We start from the raw sequence: 19,086 nt of genomic DNA, 5'->3' as shown, positions 1-19,086 counted from the left end.
TGGCCACCCTCTGACATGGCATATCATCTGCCTGAGGATGCTGGCCATGCTTTGAGCACTACATTACTTTCTCCCAAACCTAAGAGGTCACTATGTATTGCTGCGCACCGACAACACAGCAGTGGTATCTTACATCAAGCACAAAGGAGCTCTGCGCTCACGCCGTTTATACAAACTAGTGTACCAGATCCTTGTGTGATCCCAGGGTGAACTCCTCTCGCTGAGAGCATTCCACATTCCTGGGATTCTTAACATTGAAGCAGACATCCTGTCGAGGCAGTGGTCGAGGCCCGGGGAATGGCAGCTTCACATTGAGGTGATGAAGCAGAGTTGGAGAGGTTGCCCAGACTCGGGTGGATCTGTTTGCGAATCAAGAGATATTGTACTGTCCCCTCTGGCTCCCTCTGACTCATCCCGCTCCACTGGGGCTGGACGCCATGGTACAGACGTAGTCGAGGCTTCATCTGTAAAATAATTCCCTGATTGCTCTGCTCCTGGGAGTTCTGGAGAGAGTGCACTGGGACGGAGTCTGGCTGCTGTTAGCAGCCCCGTTCTGGCCGGGCCGGGTATGGTTCTTGGGCCTAATTTTTAATCTTTTTGATGGCACTTCAAGGGAGGTTCCGTCAGGAGAGATCTCCACTCTCAGGCAGAGGCTGCGCCCCCGCATGGAGCTTGGAGGCTGCTTGCTCTAAGCCTCGAGTTCTCTGATCTCCCCTCCCTTGGGGGTCAAGACTCACTCCTTCTGAAGCTTGGCCATTGGATGGGTTGTCCCCGATTACTGTCAGGCTACTGTCTCCTTCTCTTGCTTTAGCTGTGCTCTTCCACACTAAGCAGAGATTTGAAAGTCTGACGGAATGGGCATTCTCGTTCCAAAAAGCGTTCTCCGAAGCAGCTGGAGTACCAGAAGAGGAGCGTCTAAGGTTACGTATGTAACCATGGTTCCTTGAGGGAATGAGACGCTGCGTCACAGTGCCACACTTCTGGCATCTCTGGCCAGCGCTTGCTTCATTATTTGAGGCTAAATGCCGGCTTCACCGCTCATGCTTTTAAGCTTCCTGGTCTCTAACGTCACCCGCCTATGATGTCTCACCCATCAATTGGACTGATTACACACGTGATTCAGAGATGTCACGCTGGAAGCGGTCCCTTAAATCAATCTCCTACACAGCGTCTCATTCCCTCGAGGAACTATGGATACATACGTAACCTTAGAAGTTCTACCATACTTGTAACAAGAAGTAGAATTTACAATTTTAGCTATATGAAGTTTGCACAAAACTAAATAATGATCTGAGATATCATCGCTGCATAATTTTAAAACCATCAACATAAATTCCATGTGACAGTATCAAATCTGATTTTGTCAATGAGTACGTCCTGAGACATGTTGTCTAACCCCAATAGAATTCAGAATGTCTATGAATGCTGATCCCAATGCATATTTTTCATTATCAACACGAATATTAAAATTAAAATTGTGTCCCTCCACACTTCTATGTGTGTCAATTTTACTGCTTATTTCCTGACCTTAATGTCAAGTCAAGTCAAGTCACCTTTATTTATATAGTGCTTTAAACAAAAAAATTGCGTCAAAAACAACTGAACAACATTAATTAGGAAAACAGTGTGTCAATAATGCAAAATGACAGTTAACGGCTGTTCATCATTGAATTCAGTGATGTCATCATCTCAGTTCAGTTTAAATAGTATCTGTGCAATCATTTGCAATCAAGTCAACGATATCGCTGTAAATGAAGTGACCCCAACTAAGCAAGCCAGAGGCGACAGCAGCAAGGAACCAAAACTCCAACGGTGACAGAATGGAGAAAAAACCTTGGTAGAAACCAGGCTCAGTCGGGGGGGCAGTTCTCCTCTGACCAGACGAAACCAACAGTTCAATTCCAGGATGCAGCAAATTCACATTGTGCAGAAGAATCATCTGTTTCCTGTGGTCTTGTCCCAGTGGTCGTCAGAGACAAGATCTTTACAGGGGATCTGTATCTGGGCCTCTAGTTATCCTGATCTCCGCTGTCATTCAGGGCTGTAGAGGCCCTTTCTAGGTGCTGATCCACCATCTGACCTGGGTGACTACAATGACCCTCTGACTTTGATGCAGACTGGATCTGGTGGCTACGGTGAACTCGGAATAAGAGAGAAACAGAATAATATTGGTGTAGATGCCATTCTTCTAATGATGTAGCAAGTACATCAGGTGTTATGAGAAGTGTCCCAGGTTCCAGTTTACCTAATTAATGCAGCCTAAAAATCCTTTAATGGTTTGGATATTAGAAGCAAATTAGTATGTTATGTGTAAGCTAGGTTAAAGAGATGGGTCTATAATCTATGTTTAGCGAGAGAGAGGAGAGGAGAAAAGAAAACAGCGATAGGTACGAATGGAAATGCTAATGACAAGCTAATGAGTGCTAATGAGTTATGTGACATGGTTTGGGTGGCCATGTCCACTTGAGCCATAAATTCTGTCTACTCTCTTTGTCGTCTACAGCCTTTAGAGAGATGGCCTGGCTGAACACACTTAAAGCAATGTACACACTGATCTCCAATGTTATTATCTCCACTCAGCTTGCACCCATTTTTGTCAATTTTTGAATGGGATTGTAGGCAGACGACAGACCTGTGGAGACATCACTGTTGGAACCAATCATAGGCGTCGACATGACAGCAGTGTATGTAAGAAATGAATCAAAAATGGTATATATACTAAGTACGTCTGAACTAGGTCTGTCACCTTACAAGTACCTTATGACATAAGGCCTGAAATATACGTTGTCTCAATGTACGTCGCCTTACATGATGCCTGATATATATACGTGTGCTGTGTTAGAAATGCCATACTGCCATACTACTACTACTATACCTGCTGTTGGACAGTGTTATTCCTGCTTCCTTTGCTGCTCTTTTGTGATCGTAGCTCCGTGTAGCTTCGTTTTTCTGTAGAATCTCTTTCTTACTATCACTCTCTGTTGTTTAAAGTGATAAAATATAACTTAATTCCCACCATATTTCTGATATTATCTATCAATCTAGACTGATTAATTTGATTGTTCGCTTTTATTCTAAATCCGAGAGTACAGTGCACCTGCATCGCATTAGCATTCGTTAGCTTGTCATTAGCGTTTCCATTTGTGCCTATTGCTGTTTTCTTTCCTTTCTCCTCTCCTCTCTCTTGCTACTCTCTCGCTCCGGTTTTCCACAAATTCATCTAACAACTGTGGTAAGAATCTTTCATCAAGCACGGTGAGTAATGGCTTCTCCTGCTATTGTTATTTGGACCGCTTGCCACATGTATAGTTTATCTGTCTCCGTTGGCGACGAGGGATTCACATGTGATAAATGCAGGGAAATAGGCTGACAGAAAAGATTTCAGAATTAGAGACACGCATCCAAACTTTAATTGAGGACAGTAAGAATGTGAGGGCTCTAGATACGGCATTGGATGCATCTAGCTCAGGGAGTCCGGTACATTGTTCGGTTCCGGCAACAGACCCATTGCAGCATGGCAACTGGGTTAGAGCTCAAGATCTTTGCCTGAACCCGACGGGACCCGATGGGACCCGACGGGTTCGGGCTTAATTTATATCATCTTACACGGGCTCGGGGCAGGCTCGGGCTTGCGCTCCGGAGGTAAACGAGCGGTCATGTAATGTGTTGTGATTAGTGCAAGAAAGATGGGTGCTGAGTAGGTGTAATGGAGGCTTGCCTCTGGTGATTATGTTTTGGTTGCACCAACAACTAAAGCAAAGTCTGAGGTGTCGAAATGTTTTGACCATGTTTATAATGAGAATGAGTGAATAATGACGCACCATCAGTGAGTGCAGGAACGCGCTGAAGCCATCTACAGTGGATTTAATAATTTTTCTCCACAAAAACATGTAGGCTTAGCCTAATCTCTGTGAGTAAAGATTTTTCAAATGATAACTAAATATTCATCGAGTCTTAAATACATAATGTAGACAGAGTATATAGGATAATGTTGGCATTCTTTTATTAAATGTCAGCTGCTAGTGGTGAAGCAAATCCGGCGGAGACTTTTATCTAATTTCGTTATTGCCACATACCCATCTTAATTTAAAATGTAACTTAATTTAATTTATTAAAAAGAATCGTTTTATTGGTGCGTTGGTCTATTTATAGGCTTAATAATCCAATGTCTGTTTAGAGTGCTAAGATGTTACGGTGTTACAGAGGACTTATTTTATTTCTTTATTCCAACTTCCAAGTGCCCTATAGTCTACGTTAGTCACGAATACATTGTTAAAACATGTATAAATGACTCATTCTTGACAAAAGGCAAAAGAGCTGTGTGTGTGCTTACATTTGAATAATGTCGGGCTGTAAATGGGTTCGGGCTTTTAAAAATCTGTCAATCAAAATGTACTTGTCGGGCTCAGGCCGAAACCTGACGTGCTCGGGTCCTGTCGGGCCTGACTTTTATGGCCCGATTACAGCTCTAAACTGGGTGACAGTGAATCGTGGGTCAGAACACCACTCTTCTGTTCCAATCAAAACATTAAACAGGTTCTCCCCACTCAGTGATGCACTCATAAAAGTGCTCTAGTTATTGGCAAATCTATAGTATGGAACGTGAATATAGAGACACCAACCACCATAGTCAAATGTTTACTGGAAGCCAGAGTGCCTGACATCTTTGCAAATATAAAGTGCTGGCTAATGCTAAATGTAAATACAGTAAGATTGTTATACACGTTGGCACTAATGATGTGAGACTTCGCCAGTCGGAGATCACTAAAAATAACATTAAAGAAGTGTGTGAACTTGCAAGCATGATGTCAAACACTGTAATATGCTCTAGTCCCCTCCCTGCTTACCATGATGATGAGATGCATACCATATTGTCATCACTCATTGGCTGGATGTCTATGTGGTGCCTGCAGAATCACATAGGTTTAATAAACAATTGGACAAGCTTTTTGGGATGACCTGACCTGTTGGAAAGAGATGGTCTTTATCTCTCCTGGGGTGGTGCCACTCTTCTCTCTAGAAATATGGCACATAGTCTTAGAGTTTGTACTTGACTAACTGGGGCCCAGGTCAGGAAGCAGACAGACTGGCTAAACCGACCATCAACTAGCCGCCTCACATCACAGAAGCCAGTTAATTCTAGGAGACTCTTTCACCTAGATATCACACTATAGAGACTGTGTCTGTTCCCTGGACTAGAAAATAAAAAAAACATCCAAACCAATTTAAAAGTAACAATTTATTTGAGGTTCAACAAATAAAAAACAGATGCAATACGGATAAATGAATGATAAAGCTTGGCTTATAGAATATCAGGTCCCTTTCTACGAAAGCACTTTTTGTAAATAATATGATCACTGATCATAATCTAGATGTGCTCTGTTTGTCAGAAACCTGCCTAAAACGTGGTGGTAACGGTGATAGCGGGCGAACACAGATGAGACCTGAACAGCACACATTAATATGTATTTAAACCAACCTCATTTAAGCTTTGTCAGTTTAAACATTTTAAGAGCCAAAGGACATGAGACAAAAATTTGGCATGCACTCACCCGAAGCAAACACGTGCCTCAGAACGCATGCAAATATTAAGCTCAATCTGAAGTATTGTGTTTAAATGGACAAATTCACACAAAAATTATGTCAAAAAATACCTAGAATATCAAAATCAACTGCGGGCGGCAGATCCTTTTCATATTTAGCACCTAAACTCTGGAATAACCTACCTAACATTGTTCGGGATGCAGACACACTCTTGCAGTTTAAATCCAGATTAAAGACCCATCTCTTTAACCTGTCTTACACATAACACACTAATACACTTCTAATATCCAAATCCGTCAAATGATATTTAGGCTGCATTAATTAGGTAAACCGGAACCGGGAAAACTTCCTATAGCACATGATGTACTTGCTACATCATTAGAAGAATGGCATCTACGTTAATATTAGTCTGTTTCTCTCTTATTCCGAGGTCACCGTAGCCACCAGCTCCAGTCTGTATCCAGATCAGTGGGTCACTGCAGTCACCCGGATCCAGTACGTATCCAGCCCAGATGGTGGATCAGCACCTAGAAAGGGCCTCTACAGCCCTGAATGACAGCGGAGACCAGGATAACTAGAGGCCCAGATACAGATCCCCTGTAAAAACCTTGTCTCTGACGACCACCGGGACAAGACCACAGGAAACAGGAAAGATGATTCTTCTGCACAATGTGACTTTGCTGCAGCATGGAATTGAACTGCTGGTTTCGTCTGGTCAGAGGAGAACTGGCCCCCCGACTGAGCCTGGTTTCTCCCATGATTTTTTCTCCATTCTGTCAACGGTGGAGTTTTGGTTCCTTGCTGCTGTCGCCTCTGGCTTGCTTAGTTGGGGACACTTCATTTACAGTGATATTGTTGACTTGATAGCAAATGATTGCACATATACTATTTAAACTGAACTGAGATAATGACATCACTGAATTCAATGATGAACTGCCGTTAACTGTCATTTTGCATTATTGACACACTGTTTTCCTAATTAATGTTGTTCAGTTGCTTTGACGCAATCGTTTTTTGTTTAAAGCGCTATATAAATAAAGGTGACTTGACTTGACTATATCTGCAGTATCTAGTATGTATGCTGTTCATAGTGTTCATATTTTCTGTATGAATCAAATACCCTAATCTGCTAAATATTGCTTACGTACACTGAAATCAGTTCAGAAGCTGTGTTCGGAATAGCATACTACCATACAACTCATTCTATATGTCAGTATGCTGCATGTATACTGTGAATAGTAAGTGAATTTCTGTATGCATGGAATGCCCGGATTGCCTGCTACATTTTGCTTAAATTTGACGTATGCCTCTGAAGACACTGCATGGGATACTGTTTCCTAGAATGCAACGCACTCCATGTAATGTTTCATTTTCAAACTTGTGAGTGAACTGAAGGCGGGGAATAGCAATTATAAAACACTTCTATACATATATGTTACTGTAAACTACAAACTATCACTGTGTATAAAAAAAAACCAATATTGTAAGTAGAACATTCATTGTACTTTAATCTCTACAGCACGTTTCCGATAAAATCAAATGATGTCACCTTCATCTCTATAATGCTTTATACAGTACAGATCAATTCAAAGATATTGAATAATAAAAATAATGAAGTAATATAATATATAAATAACATAATGATTTGTTGGCAGAGACTATGTACATTAACTCCCCCCACCAATGCCTGGCGATTTTCTGATAAACAGCACTGCAAAAGATGCCCATTTATCTGTAATTTCAGGAGCGCAGTGGGTAAAAGACGTGAGATGAATTATTTTGACATGAGCTTTTTTTTAAATAAAAAGTCCCATAATACACAACATTAAAAAATCTATCACATAATGTAAAAACGTTGACACAGAATAAGAATATGTGAATAACTCAATTTTGACAAAAATGTCAGATAGAACCTTATAATTCCAAGGGGACGATTTATTTTCAATAAAAATGAATATTTGAAAATTAGAAATAAAACATCTCATTAATAATACAGTGTTATTAGGTGGTTAGCACTAGCAGTATAGGTGTAGCGAGGTTTTTGTTCCAATAAAGTTGCATTAATTTAATAATATTTTTAAGTATGATAATTTAAACACACTATTGTCACGATCGTTAGCTGGAGTGCCCACGAACTTCAGTAGAGGGCACTCCACTCAGGACCATTCCACCCATCAACCACCAGCTGTCACCATATCATCACTTGGACACTAGCACCTCTCATCTGTTGCACCACACTAGGGTTGTGCCGATAGACGATAGTATTGTGTATCGACGATAGTCAGAGATATCGACATAAGCAGATTTCTCTGTCGATAATCAAGATGATATGATTTGATATGATATCATTTTCCTATTAATGTATTAGATTATAATAATAATAACTATTATTTTTATTAGGCTGCTTATTAAAATAAAACTGCCCAGCTATTTCATTTCAGCATCGCATTTCACACACACACACACACACACACACAGCGCGTGCGAGCGCAGGAGGATTAGAGCCTGTAGTCACTGAAACTGTCCGCCTTGACTCTGATAACTCGTTAAATCCATGAAATGAAAGAGATAGAAAACGAGGAGTTGGTGTCTCACACATTTAATGGCTGCTACACGACAACACGCTCTTCTCATACATGACAGATTAACTCTTTCTTGGCGTTACAAATAAAGTAAAGACAAAATATTAACAAGGCAGCAGAGCGAACTTATCATCCATAGTGGTTCTCATGAAGACCTTCTATTAGACTTATCACTTATAACACTCACTATGTGGTGATGACGTAGAAGGACTACGCGAGAACCACTATGGATGATAAGTTTGCTCTGCAGCCTTGTTATTATTTTCATGCACACCGCACTATAATGTGATGCATGCAAAATACAGTTTTGGCCGTTACTAAGTCACCATCCACAAACAGACGTACATCGTCTGCAGATATAAGGTGTTTCATTGCACTTTAACAAGTAATCTGAACGGCCTATATATGTGCACTATTTTAAACGAGCCCTCACTGAGTTTAATGCCACAGTTATGTTAGAATGCATCTCATTCTTGTTTCTGTTGCGGTGCGTCGAGCTCGTCATGAGGCACGCGGTCCGGAGCGCTGTATGACTGATGCATCAGTTCAATTCAACTTTACTCCAAACATATGAACTTACCTGTTTTAAATACTTTATATTTAACTTGTTCGTTTATGCCCAATATTAGTGTTAAACTGTTGGACTTTAAATGAAATCTAATATTGATTTTCACCGTTGACTGATTATGCAGAACATTTAGACTGATAACTTCCATGTGCAGATGGAGCAAATTTATCACAGGACGCGCGATATGACAGTTGTGTCCGACTATATATATGAACGTAGCTGTTTTAAATACCGTATTTTTATATTTAACATTAGTTTTTCAGTATGTTTTAAAGTATATTTTTTCAATAATTGGTGATTCCATAGGCTCTCTCACGCACCTGCACGGTTTAAAACACAAGAACAGAGAGTCTCTCTCTTGCTCCACACATGCACGATAAGATCGTGTATCGTCGATCTCACGGGCTGACGATATGACGATTTGAAAAATGACCATATCGCCCAACACTACACCACACCCAAACTACATCTCCCATTAGTCACTGCATCACTATCACCTTGCCACACCTGCACCTCATTCATTAACTAATCTCCTTGCCACACCTGCACCTCCTTTACACACTCATATAAGCAGCACTCACACACAGTCACCTTGCAAAGTCTTGATTAACCAGTCTGACATTTCCGAGCATTTTTCTCTGTGTTTGTTATTCCTGTGTTTGACCTTTGGACTGTGTATTCCGATTCTGATTCTCTGCTGCCTGTCCCGATCTCTGCTTGTTTCTGGTTATGATTCTGGTTATCCCTGACACACCTGACGCCATTCCTGATCTCTGCCTGTCTGACCATTCTGTTTAATAAATGCTGCACATGGATCCGAACGCCTCTGACTCCGTGTTACAGAAGACTTCGCCATACCAGGATCCAGCAGCCCAATATACTCTCGTTACTGAGATGTCTGTTCCCACTTCAAGGTCAGCATATCAACAGGTCAAGTTACCGTTGATCTTCATGAGCCAAGTCAAGTCACCATTGATCTTCATGAGCCAAGTCAAGTGACCGTTGATCTTCATGAGCCAAGTCAAGTCACCGTTGATCTTCATGAGCCAAGTCAAGTCACCGTTGATCTTCATGAGCCAAGTCAAGTCACCACGGGTTTACCAGAGCCTCGCCACGTCTCAGCCGAACTTCCAGAACTCTCATCCTATCCTGCCACGGAGGCCATCCATGAACTCTCCACCCGCCCTGTCACGGCCACGGAGGCCAGCTACCATCTCATCATGGCCACGGAAGCCGCTATTAACCAGTTTATGTTAACATTAACTCTGTTTCAGTCCCACCTGAGCAGACTTGCTCTCCTGTGCAGCTGTGGTGGTCCTCTGCTCCACCCTGGTGGGCTTCTCAGGATAGGATGAGAGTTCTGGAAGTTCGGCTGAGACATGGCGAGGCTCTGGTAAACCCGTGGTGACTTGACTTGGCTCATGAAGATCAACGGTGACTTGACTTGGCTCATGAAGATCAACGGTGACTTGACTTGGCTCATGAAGATCAACGGTGACTTGACTTGGCTCATGAAGATCAATGGTGACTTGACTTGGCCCATCTACTCGGCTGTGGTGGTCCTCTGCACTGCCTTGGTGGGCTTCTGTCCCGTCTGCTCAGCTATGGTGGTCCTCTGCTCTTCCCTGGTGGGCTTCTGTCCTGTCTTCTCAACTGTGGTGGTCCTCTGCTCCGCCCTGGTGGGCTTCTGTCCCGTCTTCTCGGCTGTGGTGGTCCTCTGCTCCGCCCTGGTGGGCTCCAGCTCCACCTGCTCCACTCTGGTGGCCTCCCACACCACCTGCTCTGCCTTGGTGGACCCCTGTTCCCGAGTTAGGCCCATGGCGGGCCCCTGTTTCCGAGTTACGTCCACGGCGGGCCCCTGTTCCCGAGTTAAGCCCATGGTGGGCCTCTGTTCCCGAGTTACGCCCTGTTCCCGAGTTAAGCCCACGTGGGTCCCTGTTCCTGAGTTAAACCCTGTTCCCGAGTTAAGCCCATGGCGGACCCCTGTTTCCTATGTCAGGCCCAGGAGGGGCTCCTGTTTTCCCGAGTTAGGCCCAGGAGGGGCTCCTGTTTTCCTGAGTTAGGCCCAGGAGGGGCTCCTGTTTTCCTGAGTTAGACCCAGGAAGGGCTCCTGTTTTCCCGAGTTAGGCCCCGGTCCCAGCCCCTCATCTTCCACATGGACCTGGCCCTCCGTCCTTCCCCAATATAGGCAATATAGCATTGTTTACTAGAATGAATCCTTAATGAATCCTTTGTAAAAAGCGTGGTTAGTATATTTTTTTGTGAGGTAACAACCTCAGCAACTTTGCTGAATTAATGTTTTGTCATGTGACAACACTTTAGCATACTAATCTGAAACATATGTTGCTTATTGTATACAGTTTCACAAACTATTCTTTAAAAAAATAGAAGGCAGTATACACTGTGTACTGGGCAGTATGCAGTAAGCAAGTAGGCCATTTCGAACACAGCGGTCGTCTCAATGTACATCACCTTAATGACGGCTGATATAAATGTCGTCTCCATGTACGTTGCCTTCAACGAAATGTAATGTTTCCATTACAGTAGATGTATTTGTAATAGGTTATAACTTTTATTTAGTTATTTCCCAAAAAGTGGCAGTAGTGCATAATAATTACTGCATAATATAGTCTATTTTATGTTTGATAACTTCTGTTTAGCTGTTAAGTTGGTGTTGAAGTGAAGTACAGCACATTATTGTTCATTTTGCTTGGATGCTACAAAAGTACGGAAACACTAAGAGGCTATGCATGATCTTTGAATGAATGACATTTCTTTTTTGTTTCCTTGTGATCCCAACTTAAAAGAGTGTAATTTTAACAGAAATAAAGTTGTATTTATATTAGATATTCATTTGACATTCGATCTTCAACATTAAATGGCAGTGAGAACAAAGTCATTCTGAGCAAACATGCTTATGTTTATGAATTTATAATATTTGGGATGCTAATCAGCCATTTTAACTAAAAGATGGAGGCTGTGACATTAATGTTGTCCACTAGATGGAGCAACAGAATTATAAGCATAATAGTTTTTTTCGCGAAGTTTTCATCCTTATAAATTGAAATAAACGAGGTGATCTACTTCATTTGCATAACTATGGTGCACTAACAGTATAGTTTTATATAATTAGAGAACATAGAAATCTTTGAAATTTATATTTATCATTATAGACCTCAATAAGACATAAAACATCCAGACAGGATTAAATACAACCCCAAACCAGGATAAAAGTTTTTTTTTTTTTTTTTTTTGCAGAACTCAAGATAACTTTGGAGTTAAGTACACATAAGCCTGCTTGTGTGAGGAGGAGGAGGTGTTCTCAGCTTCTTCAGAAGAGGGGGAAAGATGGGTTTAAGGCGAGTAAACTTCAGAATTCTATCAAGTTATCTTTTGTTTTACTAAGACTAACATAATGTTTGTTTTTGTAGATGTTGAAATCCAGAGAGAAGATAACTTTATTCTTTTGAGAATGATGCGAGTTATTTTTTTAATGTTTCTGTTGTGTCCTGCCTGTTTTCTTCACATGCAACAACAGTATGATTATATGTTCATATTTTATTGAAACCATTGATGTCCCTTTTTTCTTTGCAGAACTGAAACTAACTTTGGAGTTAAGTACACAGAAGCCTGCTTGTGTGAGGAGGAGGCGGTTTTCTCAGCTTTAAGGCAAGTAAACTTCATAATTTCATGTTATCAGTTATCAGTTGTTGTTGTTGTTGTGTGTTTTTTTTTATTTTTTATACTAAGAGTAAAATAATGATTTTTTTTGTTTGTTTCTGTAGATGTTGAAAGCCAGAGACATAGGAGAGCATTATTATTTTGAGATTTATGCAAGTTATTTTTAGAAAATGAATGTTTCTGGTGTCTCCTGCCTGTTTACTTCACATTTTGATGCAACAACAGTGTGATTACGTGCCCATTTCATTAAAACCATTCATTGATGTCTGTGTTTTTCATTGCAGAACTCAAACCAACTTTGGAGTTGTCTGATTTGGAGTAATCCATTCCGATATTTATATGTGAATAAATCTTAAATTATATGATAGCAAACATGTATGTTCAAAATAAAATATTGCTCTCCCAGACTAGCAATGAAGGAAAAAAATAAGGGAATATTAAATATATTTATTTGTGTTCCAAAAATGAGCAGAGGTTGTATGGGTCTGGAACACCACGAAGAGAGTAAATTATGACCATTTACATTTTTTGGTGAACTAACCCTTTGAAGAGCAGCCCTCCACGTACATGAACATTTGTGAGGTATGTGAATGTCATGTCTGTTTTAATGTTTCAGTAAAGTAGCTTTCTGAAAGCAATATATTTATTCAAACAATATTACATGCCCTCACACTAGTGCTGCCATTATAGCCTTCTAGAGCGCTGTGGTAGACCGAGACATTAAACAACCACACAAAGTGTTGAAACTTTAAAACAGATTATTTACCTATCCTTACAGATGTGAAACACCTCTATCTGAAAATGGATAGTTTGATTAAATGTTTTCTTTTTTCAAATGTGTTTCTCTTTTTAGGCCACTGACGAAGAGCAGGCGGTGACTGGAATGAATGCTGTTCAAAGAGGAAAATGTCCTTTCCCCTAAACTGATGAACCAGTGGTTTTAAAGGAGGACACTGCCCTGGATGATGGAAAAGATGTCACATGTGCTGGATGGGGCTTCTTCATGACTACATCAATTATGCTAAAGAGATCATGAAAGTTGACAGTGATGCATGATCTGTATAATTTGTAAAAACAATGTTAAATGCATGTTCTGTGTTTAGTAGAAATGGAGTTTGTAATGTCATTTATATTCTTTCACACATCTGTTAAATGTTATAATATCAGTGTTAATGTTGTGGTTTATTTGTGTACTGTCATGCTAGAATAGTTGGTAAAGAACTTAACTAATTGTACATTTACATTGTACATTTGTATAAAAGTGTTTTCGTATATTTTTATACAATATATACAATTTAACAAAGTCCAATTTGATCTTAAAAGTTATATTCAACAAATGTTCAGTGCTTTATTTATGAACTCTATAGCTGTTAATGCCATACTTTTTCTGCATTTCTTCTTACATGCATGTAACTTTTTGACTTTTATTTTGTTTTTATTAAATATTTACCTTTTGCTAGTTATTATTTGTGTGTAAAAGTGATTTTTAAAATGAACAAGATTTGTAGGTTTAATGCCTAGCTCAGTTTGGGTTCATTTTAGCCTAGCAATAAAGTGTTTCCCACAGCCTTACACTTAATTAGTGGCAGCATTACGCAAGTTTATTTTCTGCCAGCAGGACGCGCTAAGAGCGGGAGAGGTAGAGATTTCTCTGGTAACGGCTGCAAAACGGCGCTGAGCTCACAAACGCTGCCTTATCAAGCATTACATGCAAAATGAAATTTGAACATTTTCTAAATACAGTCGATTTTCCTTCTGAAATAAAGTGATAAAAAACCCTGGTGTTTGAAACTCTGCAATGTAGTAATTTTAAACCACAAAAAAAGCAACCCTAACCCAACTGGCTGGGTTAAAATAACCCAGCGTTGGGTTCGTCCCTTTTTGACCCAACACTGGGTTGCCAAAATAACCCAAATTGGGTTGTTTTCAACCCAGCAGTTTTTAGAGTGCATATCAATAGGTAAGCAATCGATTGTCTTCTTTCTGGAATCATGATTTATATCATAAGGTATAATGACGTAACGTTGTCAATATTTATCAGTTTATTTTAGATTTATATATCACAATTATATTAAGTATCAAAACTTAAATGTTTTGTTTGAAAAGTATTTGAAAGTTAATGCATGCCTTTGTTGGGGCAGCAAAAACAATTGTGGTATTTGTACAAATCTTAACATACCACAAAACAAAATTTAACTATAGAAAATCCCTTAAAAACAGTCACTGTATAACTCACACTCAAACAAAGATACCATCAAAATGATTAACTGGTGTTCTAGTTTGATATCACTGAAATATATTGATTAAGAAAGATCTGAATATATGTAATATTACCAATGTATGAAATAATGGTGTTAATAATAAGAAATAATAATAATAATCATAATAAATAAACTTAAATTCTTTCACTGTTGTGAGTGTAACACGCCCGGTGATTAGTAGTGTGACAGAAATTATTTTTAAGTGAACCAAGAAAGATTTTCAAGCCAAACATTGCCAGTCAGACAAGTGATGCTCAAATGTCATTATTGTCAAAACAAAACATAATCAAAACATTTAACTCAGTTTTTAGAAGCAACTTGTTAGAATTTTATTGATTAATTTGAAGGATGCTTTAAACATTGAGTATTTAGCTTAATGACTAACCATATATTGTTTAATTATAAATAGATACAGCATTATTCATACACCAGACACCCTCCTGTTTTGTCGTACAACTGTTAAATTATTTTTTTCATGTTTCATGTTTCTTCCCCTTTCAGTCCTTTTTCTGGCTGTTCTTTGGACTCCTCCACTTGTGTTTGTGCATTCTGTCTTCCTCTCATGTAAACATTCACACTCTCCAGTAAATCAATGGAGTGATTGATCAGAAGAGCGAGCCAAGCCAGGCCAAAGAATATCCAGGCTGCTATCAGACAACTGTACCACTCTGGGTAGTGTATTGCTGGGTTTCGGTCTGGCAGAGAAAACAGTGATGTAAAGAAATTATTATCAGGGTTGGGTTGATATAATTTGAATTAAATTGGATTTGGAAATGGATGTAATGTAATTTCAAGATGATACATTTACTGGTAACACTTTACACTAAGGTTTTATTAGTTAATGTTAATTAATGTATTGCAACACACAACATGTCAGGATCGGACCTGTTTTGTCATGTGTTTCAGTTCCTGTTTTGCCTTATTTGGTCTGTTTCCTGTCCTTGTTTAGTCTGATTGTTTGTTTGATTCCATACACCTGTGTTCCCCATTAACCTGCCTTTTTATAAGCCCATGTCCTTTCTTTTCACTTTTGTCGGGTATACCAGTTACCAGTTCCATACGTGTGTCTTCCCCCTGTTCTACCTGTTGGATTTACTCCTGTGTTGGATTAATAAAGACTATTTGGATTATCCTCTGCACCGTGTTCCTTCCAGAAGTGTAGTTTGACACAACAAGGGAATTTGATTGATCCAACATAAGTTTTGCATGAAAACAAATAATGACTACAACACTTTTGACTCAGTATGCCTATTTACTGTATGCCTATTACAATATGCCTATTTGCACTCTCATTATACCCTTAATGTATATGTAAGTAAATAAGTATTATTTTTATTTATTTAGCTCTGTTTTGAAGATTTTCTGGGTGTTTCACCATATCTTGTAAAAAACAATATATATTATTACATTTAGTGTGTTAAATATATTATTAAATGCTATGCATACAACATCAATACAAATGTATTTCTACTGGCTTAAATACATTTTAAATTTTAATTACAATTCTGCATCTTACTTGCTATCTCAATTCAGTATTCAAATTCAGGAAAATTCCAAATAAATTTTAAATGACACACAACCCAAGCTGTGATGTCACTTCCTTACTAGAATAATTACATAAAATAATAATTACAAAATGTGAAGAACCTCAGAGGATTAAAGGTAAAACAAAGAAGACTTTATGTAATTAATACACACATACACAGCTAAATAGTCCATTTCTAATATCCAGGGTGTGAACACATAAGCGTCATTATAAAGGTACATGATGACAATAAAAAATAGTGAAGTATAAAAGTTGAAGTATAAATAATTTGCTCATTTTTGTATGTGTAGTTTCCTACCTGCAACATAATCTCCAAATCCAACAGTGCTGAGTGTTATGAAGCAGTAATAAATTGCTTCAGCGTAACTCCATCCCTCATACTCTTTAAAAAGCAGCATAGGAACCACAAAGTACAGAAATGCTGAGCTCACAAATGATATGCTGTGAATGGATATTCGTACACATTTCTGTGGGAAGGAATAGAATCATGGGTACAGTGTGTATGCACATAAAGGTAAAGCATATTAATTCATAGTTTTATTGTTGATCACATTCATGCATGCATTCATTCATTCATTCAAACCCACACATCATATTTACTGATTACTGTAAAATAGGTTTAATTCTTACCCCTCTATCAATTTTTTTCTCCAGAAAATCACAAAAATTCCTTTCAATGGCCAGCATGTATTTGCCGACTCTATTTAAGACCACTACATTCAGGGGAATGCCAAAAAGTGCAAACAACACACAGAAGATTTGACCAGCTGTCGTCATTGGAATTATATTCCCATAGCCTGTAAAAAGATGAAAACTCTATATAATATCTACCCATCTGTATAGATGCCACACAATAACATTGGACTGTCAAATTCAATGAGTTAAGAGTTCCATCCCTCACCAATAGTTGTGACCACAGTTGCCGCAAAAACAGATGAGCTGGTAAATTTCCAGAAGCCATCTGCAGTGTCATTGCTGTCTGGACTCAAGCCACTCAGGGAAGCAGCTTTTATCATCTTTAAAACAGTAATAACAATCAATAAAGTCCTATTTGTAATACACGAAATGAAAATAAAAACAGTGTGCACATGTAAATGACATATAACAGTTGTGTTCTTTTAAAATTCTGTTGTCAAGTTTTATTGTAATTATTATTATTATTATCTACTTGAGCAGAAAAAGGCCATTTCATTTAAAAAAGAGCTAAAATAATGATGTCAATAATTTCAACAATAGACCAACAAAGATAATTCTATGTAAAATTAAATTTAATTATAAAATGTCAAACTTGTTTAACAACCAAAAAATGGTCTAGGTTTCTTACATACATTTTCATTTTAAATACTTTTTTTAATTTTATTAGTTTTTTTACCAAAAGCAGTTTATTTAAATGAATGAAAATGGCTTCACAGATAGATAGATAGATAGATAGATAGATAGATAGATAGATAGATAGATAGATAGATACATAGATAGATAGATAGATAGATAGATAGATAGATAGATAGATAGATAGATAGATGTGTGCTAAATCTACTCTCCAGTCTTACCTGTGCTAGTTCTCGCAGCCCATTCTGACCCACACATGGGTAATTCTCAAGTAGTTCCATTCTTTTCTCTTTAAGGAGATCAGTCTGTTGCAACACATACCATCCTTCTAGTTTCCAGAAGATCAGCCCTCCAACAAGGACATAGGCTACATAAATTATTCCAAGGAATAGGATAGAAGGGAACCGAGATACGCAGAGAAATTGGCATAACTTTCCCGAAAAAATGGGAAGCATGGTTTCTTTGGTCGCCTGGCTCACCTGTCTGCCAATGCAGCTGCAGGATCGTGCTACTGGGTGTGGATTTACTTTGTTTATGTGACAGTCAAATCACTCCCCTGTGTAATGAATGCCAGAATCAGACCTTATGACCTGGCATGCAAATGTTGATTTAAGAAGAGCAGAAGACACAGTGAGTTAGGAGTTAAAGAGGGGGAATGAAGTGGTTAGAAGCTCAAGTCAGTGCTCTTTGCCAATGGTTTCATGTTCTTGTATAAAAATGTATCTTTTCCACTTAAATACTATAATTGTTATTATTATTATTTACATAAATCAATTACTTTAAAAAGTAAATCTGGTTAAACGTTTATTAACTATAACGTTTATTATAGTTACGTTTATTCTAACTATACATGTATGGGTGCAAGTTAAAATAAATGTAACAAGATGTGTGCATAAAATAGATGTAAGTTAGGATAAACATTTGTGATATGTGTTTTAATATTAGATATACAATCAATAAAATATACCATTTACAATAAAAAAAGAAAAAAAACTCTTAAAAACCCTATTCATATATAATCTCAATCAATAAATAATAAAATAATGTAGCAGTTGTATAGTTTTTAGTTTTAGTTTTCTTGACTATCCAAATGGAGAGTCAAGAGACGGTTGGCTGCTCACTATTCATCTCCAATAATTTTGCTACTAATTTTAATGCAGTTTGAAAGATATTTGAGATGAGTGACTTATTGCCTGTATATACTGAAATATATTATTATTTATTATCAATTAACATTTACTAATATATTAAGTACCAAGCTTGTTAATAAAATTATGTTTATTCATTTGTCTAAAACTTGGAAATGACTGGTCATGATTTTACATTATAAAGTCTTAAATCGTAAATCTAAAATGTTAGATTAAAACAACATTATAAATTACCATGTTATTTTATACAATACTTATGGTCTTATAATAATTATACACGTGATCTGTACCGTACTGATTGCATGGATTAAGAAAGCAAAGAAAGGCCAGTTTATGCCTGTTCAATCTGATAAAAGAAAGTGTTGCTCCCTTATGCAAATTACTGCTCAGAATCTCATTGCTCAAGCAAATCTATTCATAGTCATGC

At 38.4% G+C, this 19,086-nt stretch overlaps 1 protein-coding gene and 1 long non-coding RNA gene across 2 annotated transcripts; both read right to left on the bottom strand.

The window, feature by feature from the left end:
- Positions 1–2,600: 2,600 nt before the first annotated feature.
- LOC132113291 (uncharacterized) lies at positions 2,601–10,522 on the bottom strand. The gene is made up of 3 exons (XR_009425135.1): positions 10,229–10,522; positions 9,939–10,013; positions 2,601–3,718 (listed from the first exon to the last, which is right to left on the bottom strand). It is a non-coding gene; the product is annotated as an uncharacterized LOC132113291 (long non-coding RNA).
- A 4,521-nt stretch (positions 10,523–15,043) lies between these two features.
- LOC132113290 (potassium channel subfamily K member 17-like) lies at positions 15,044–17,966 on the bottom strand. Its single transcript, XM_059521103.1, has 5 exons — positions 17,733–17,966; positions 17,084–17,198; positions 16,813–16,979; positions 16,481–16,649; positions 15,044–15,331 (listed from the first exon to the last, which is right to left on the bottom strand). The coding sequence occupies exons 1-5, from the start codon at positions 17,964–17,966 to the stop codon at positions 15,117–15,119; spliced, it is 900 nt and encodes a 299-aa protein (XP_059377086.1). The 3' UTR covers positions 15,044–15,116.
- Positions 17,967–19,086: the final 1,120 nt, after the last annotated feature.

The sequence above is a fragment of the Carassius carassius genome, chromosome 32 (assembly GCF_963082965.1).
Source record: "Carassius carassius chromosome 32, fCarCar2.1, whole genome shotgun sequence".
Lineage (NCBI taxonomy): Eukaryota > Metazoa > Chordata > Actinopteri > Cypriniformes > Cyprinidae > Carassius > Carassius carassius.
This window is presented reverse-complemented; position numbering and strand designations above follow the sequence as displayed.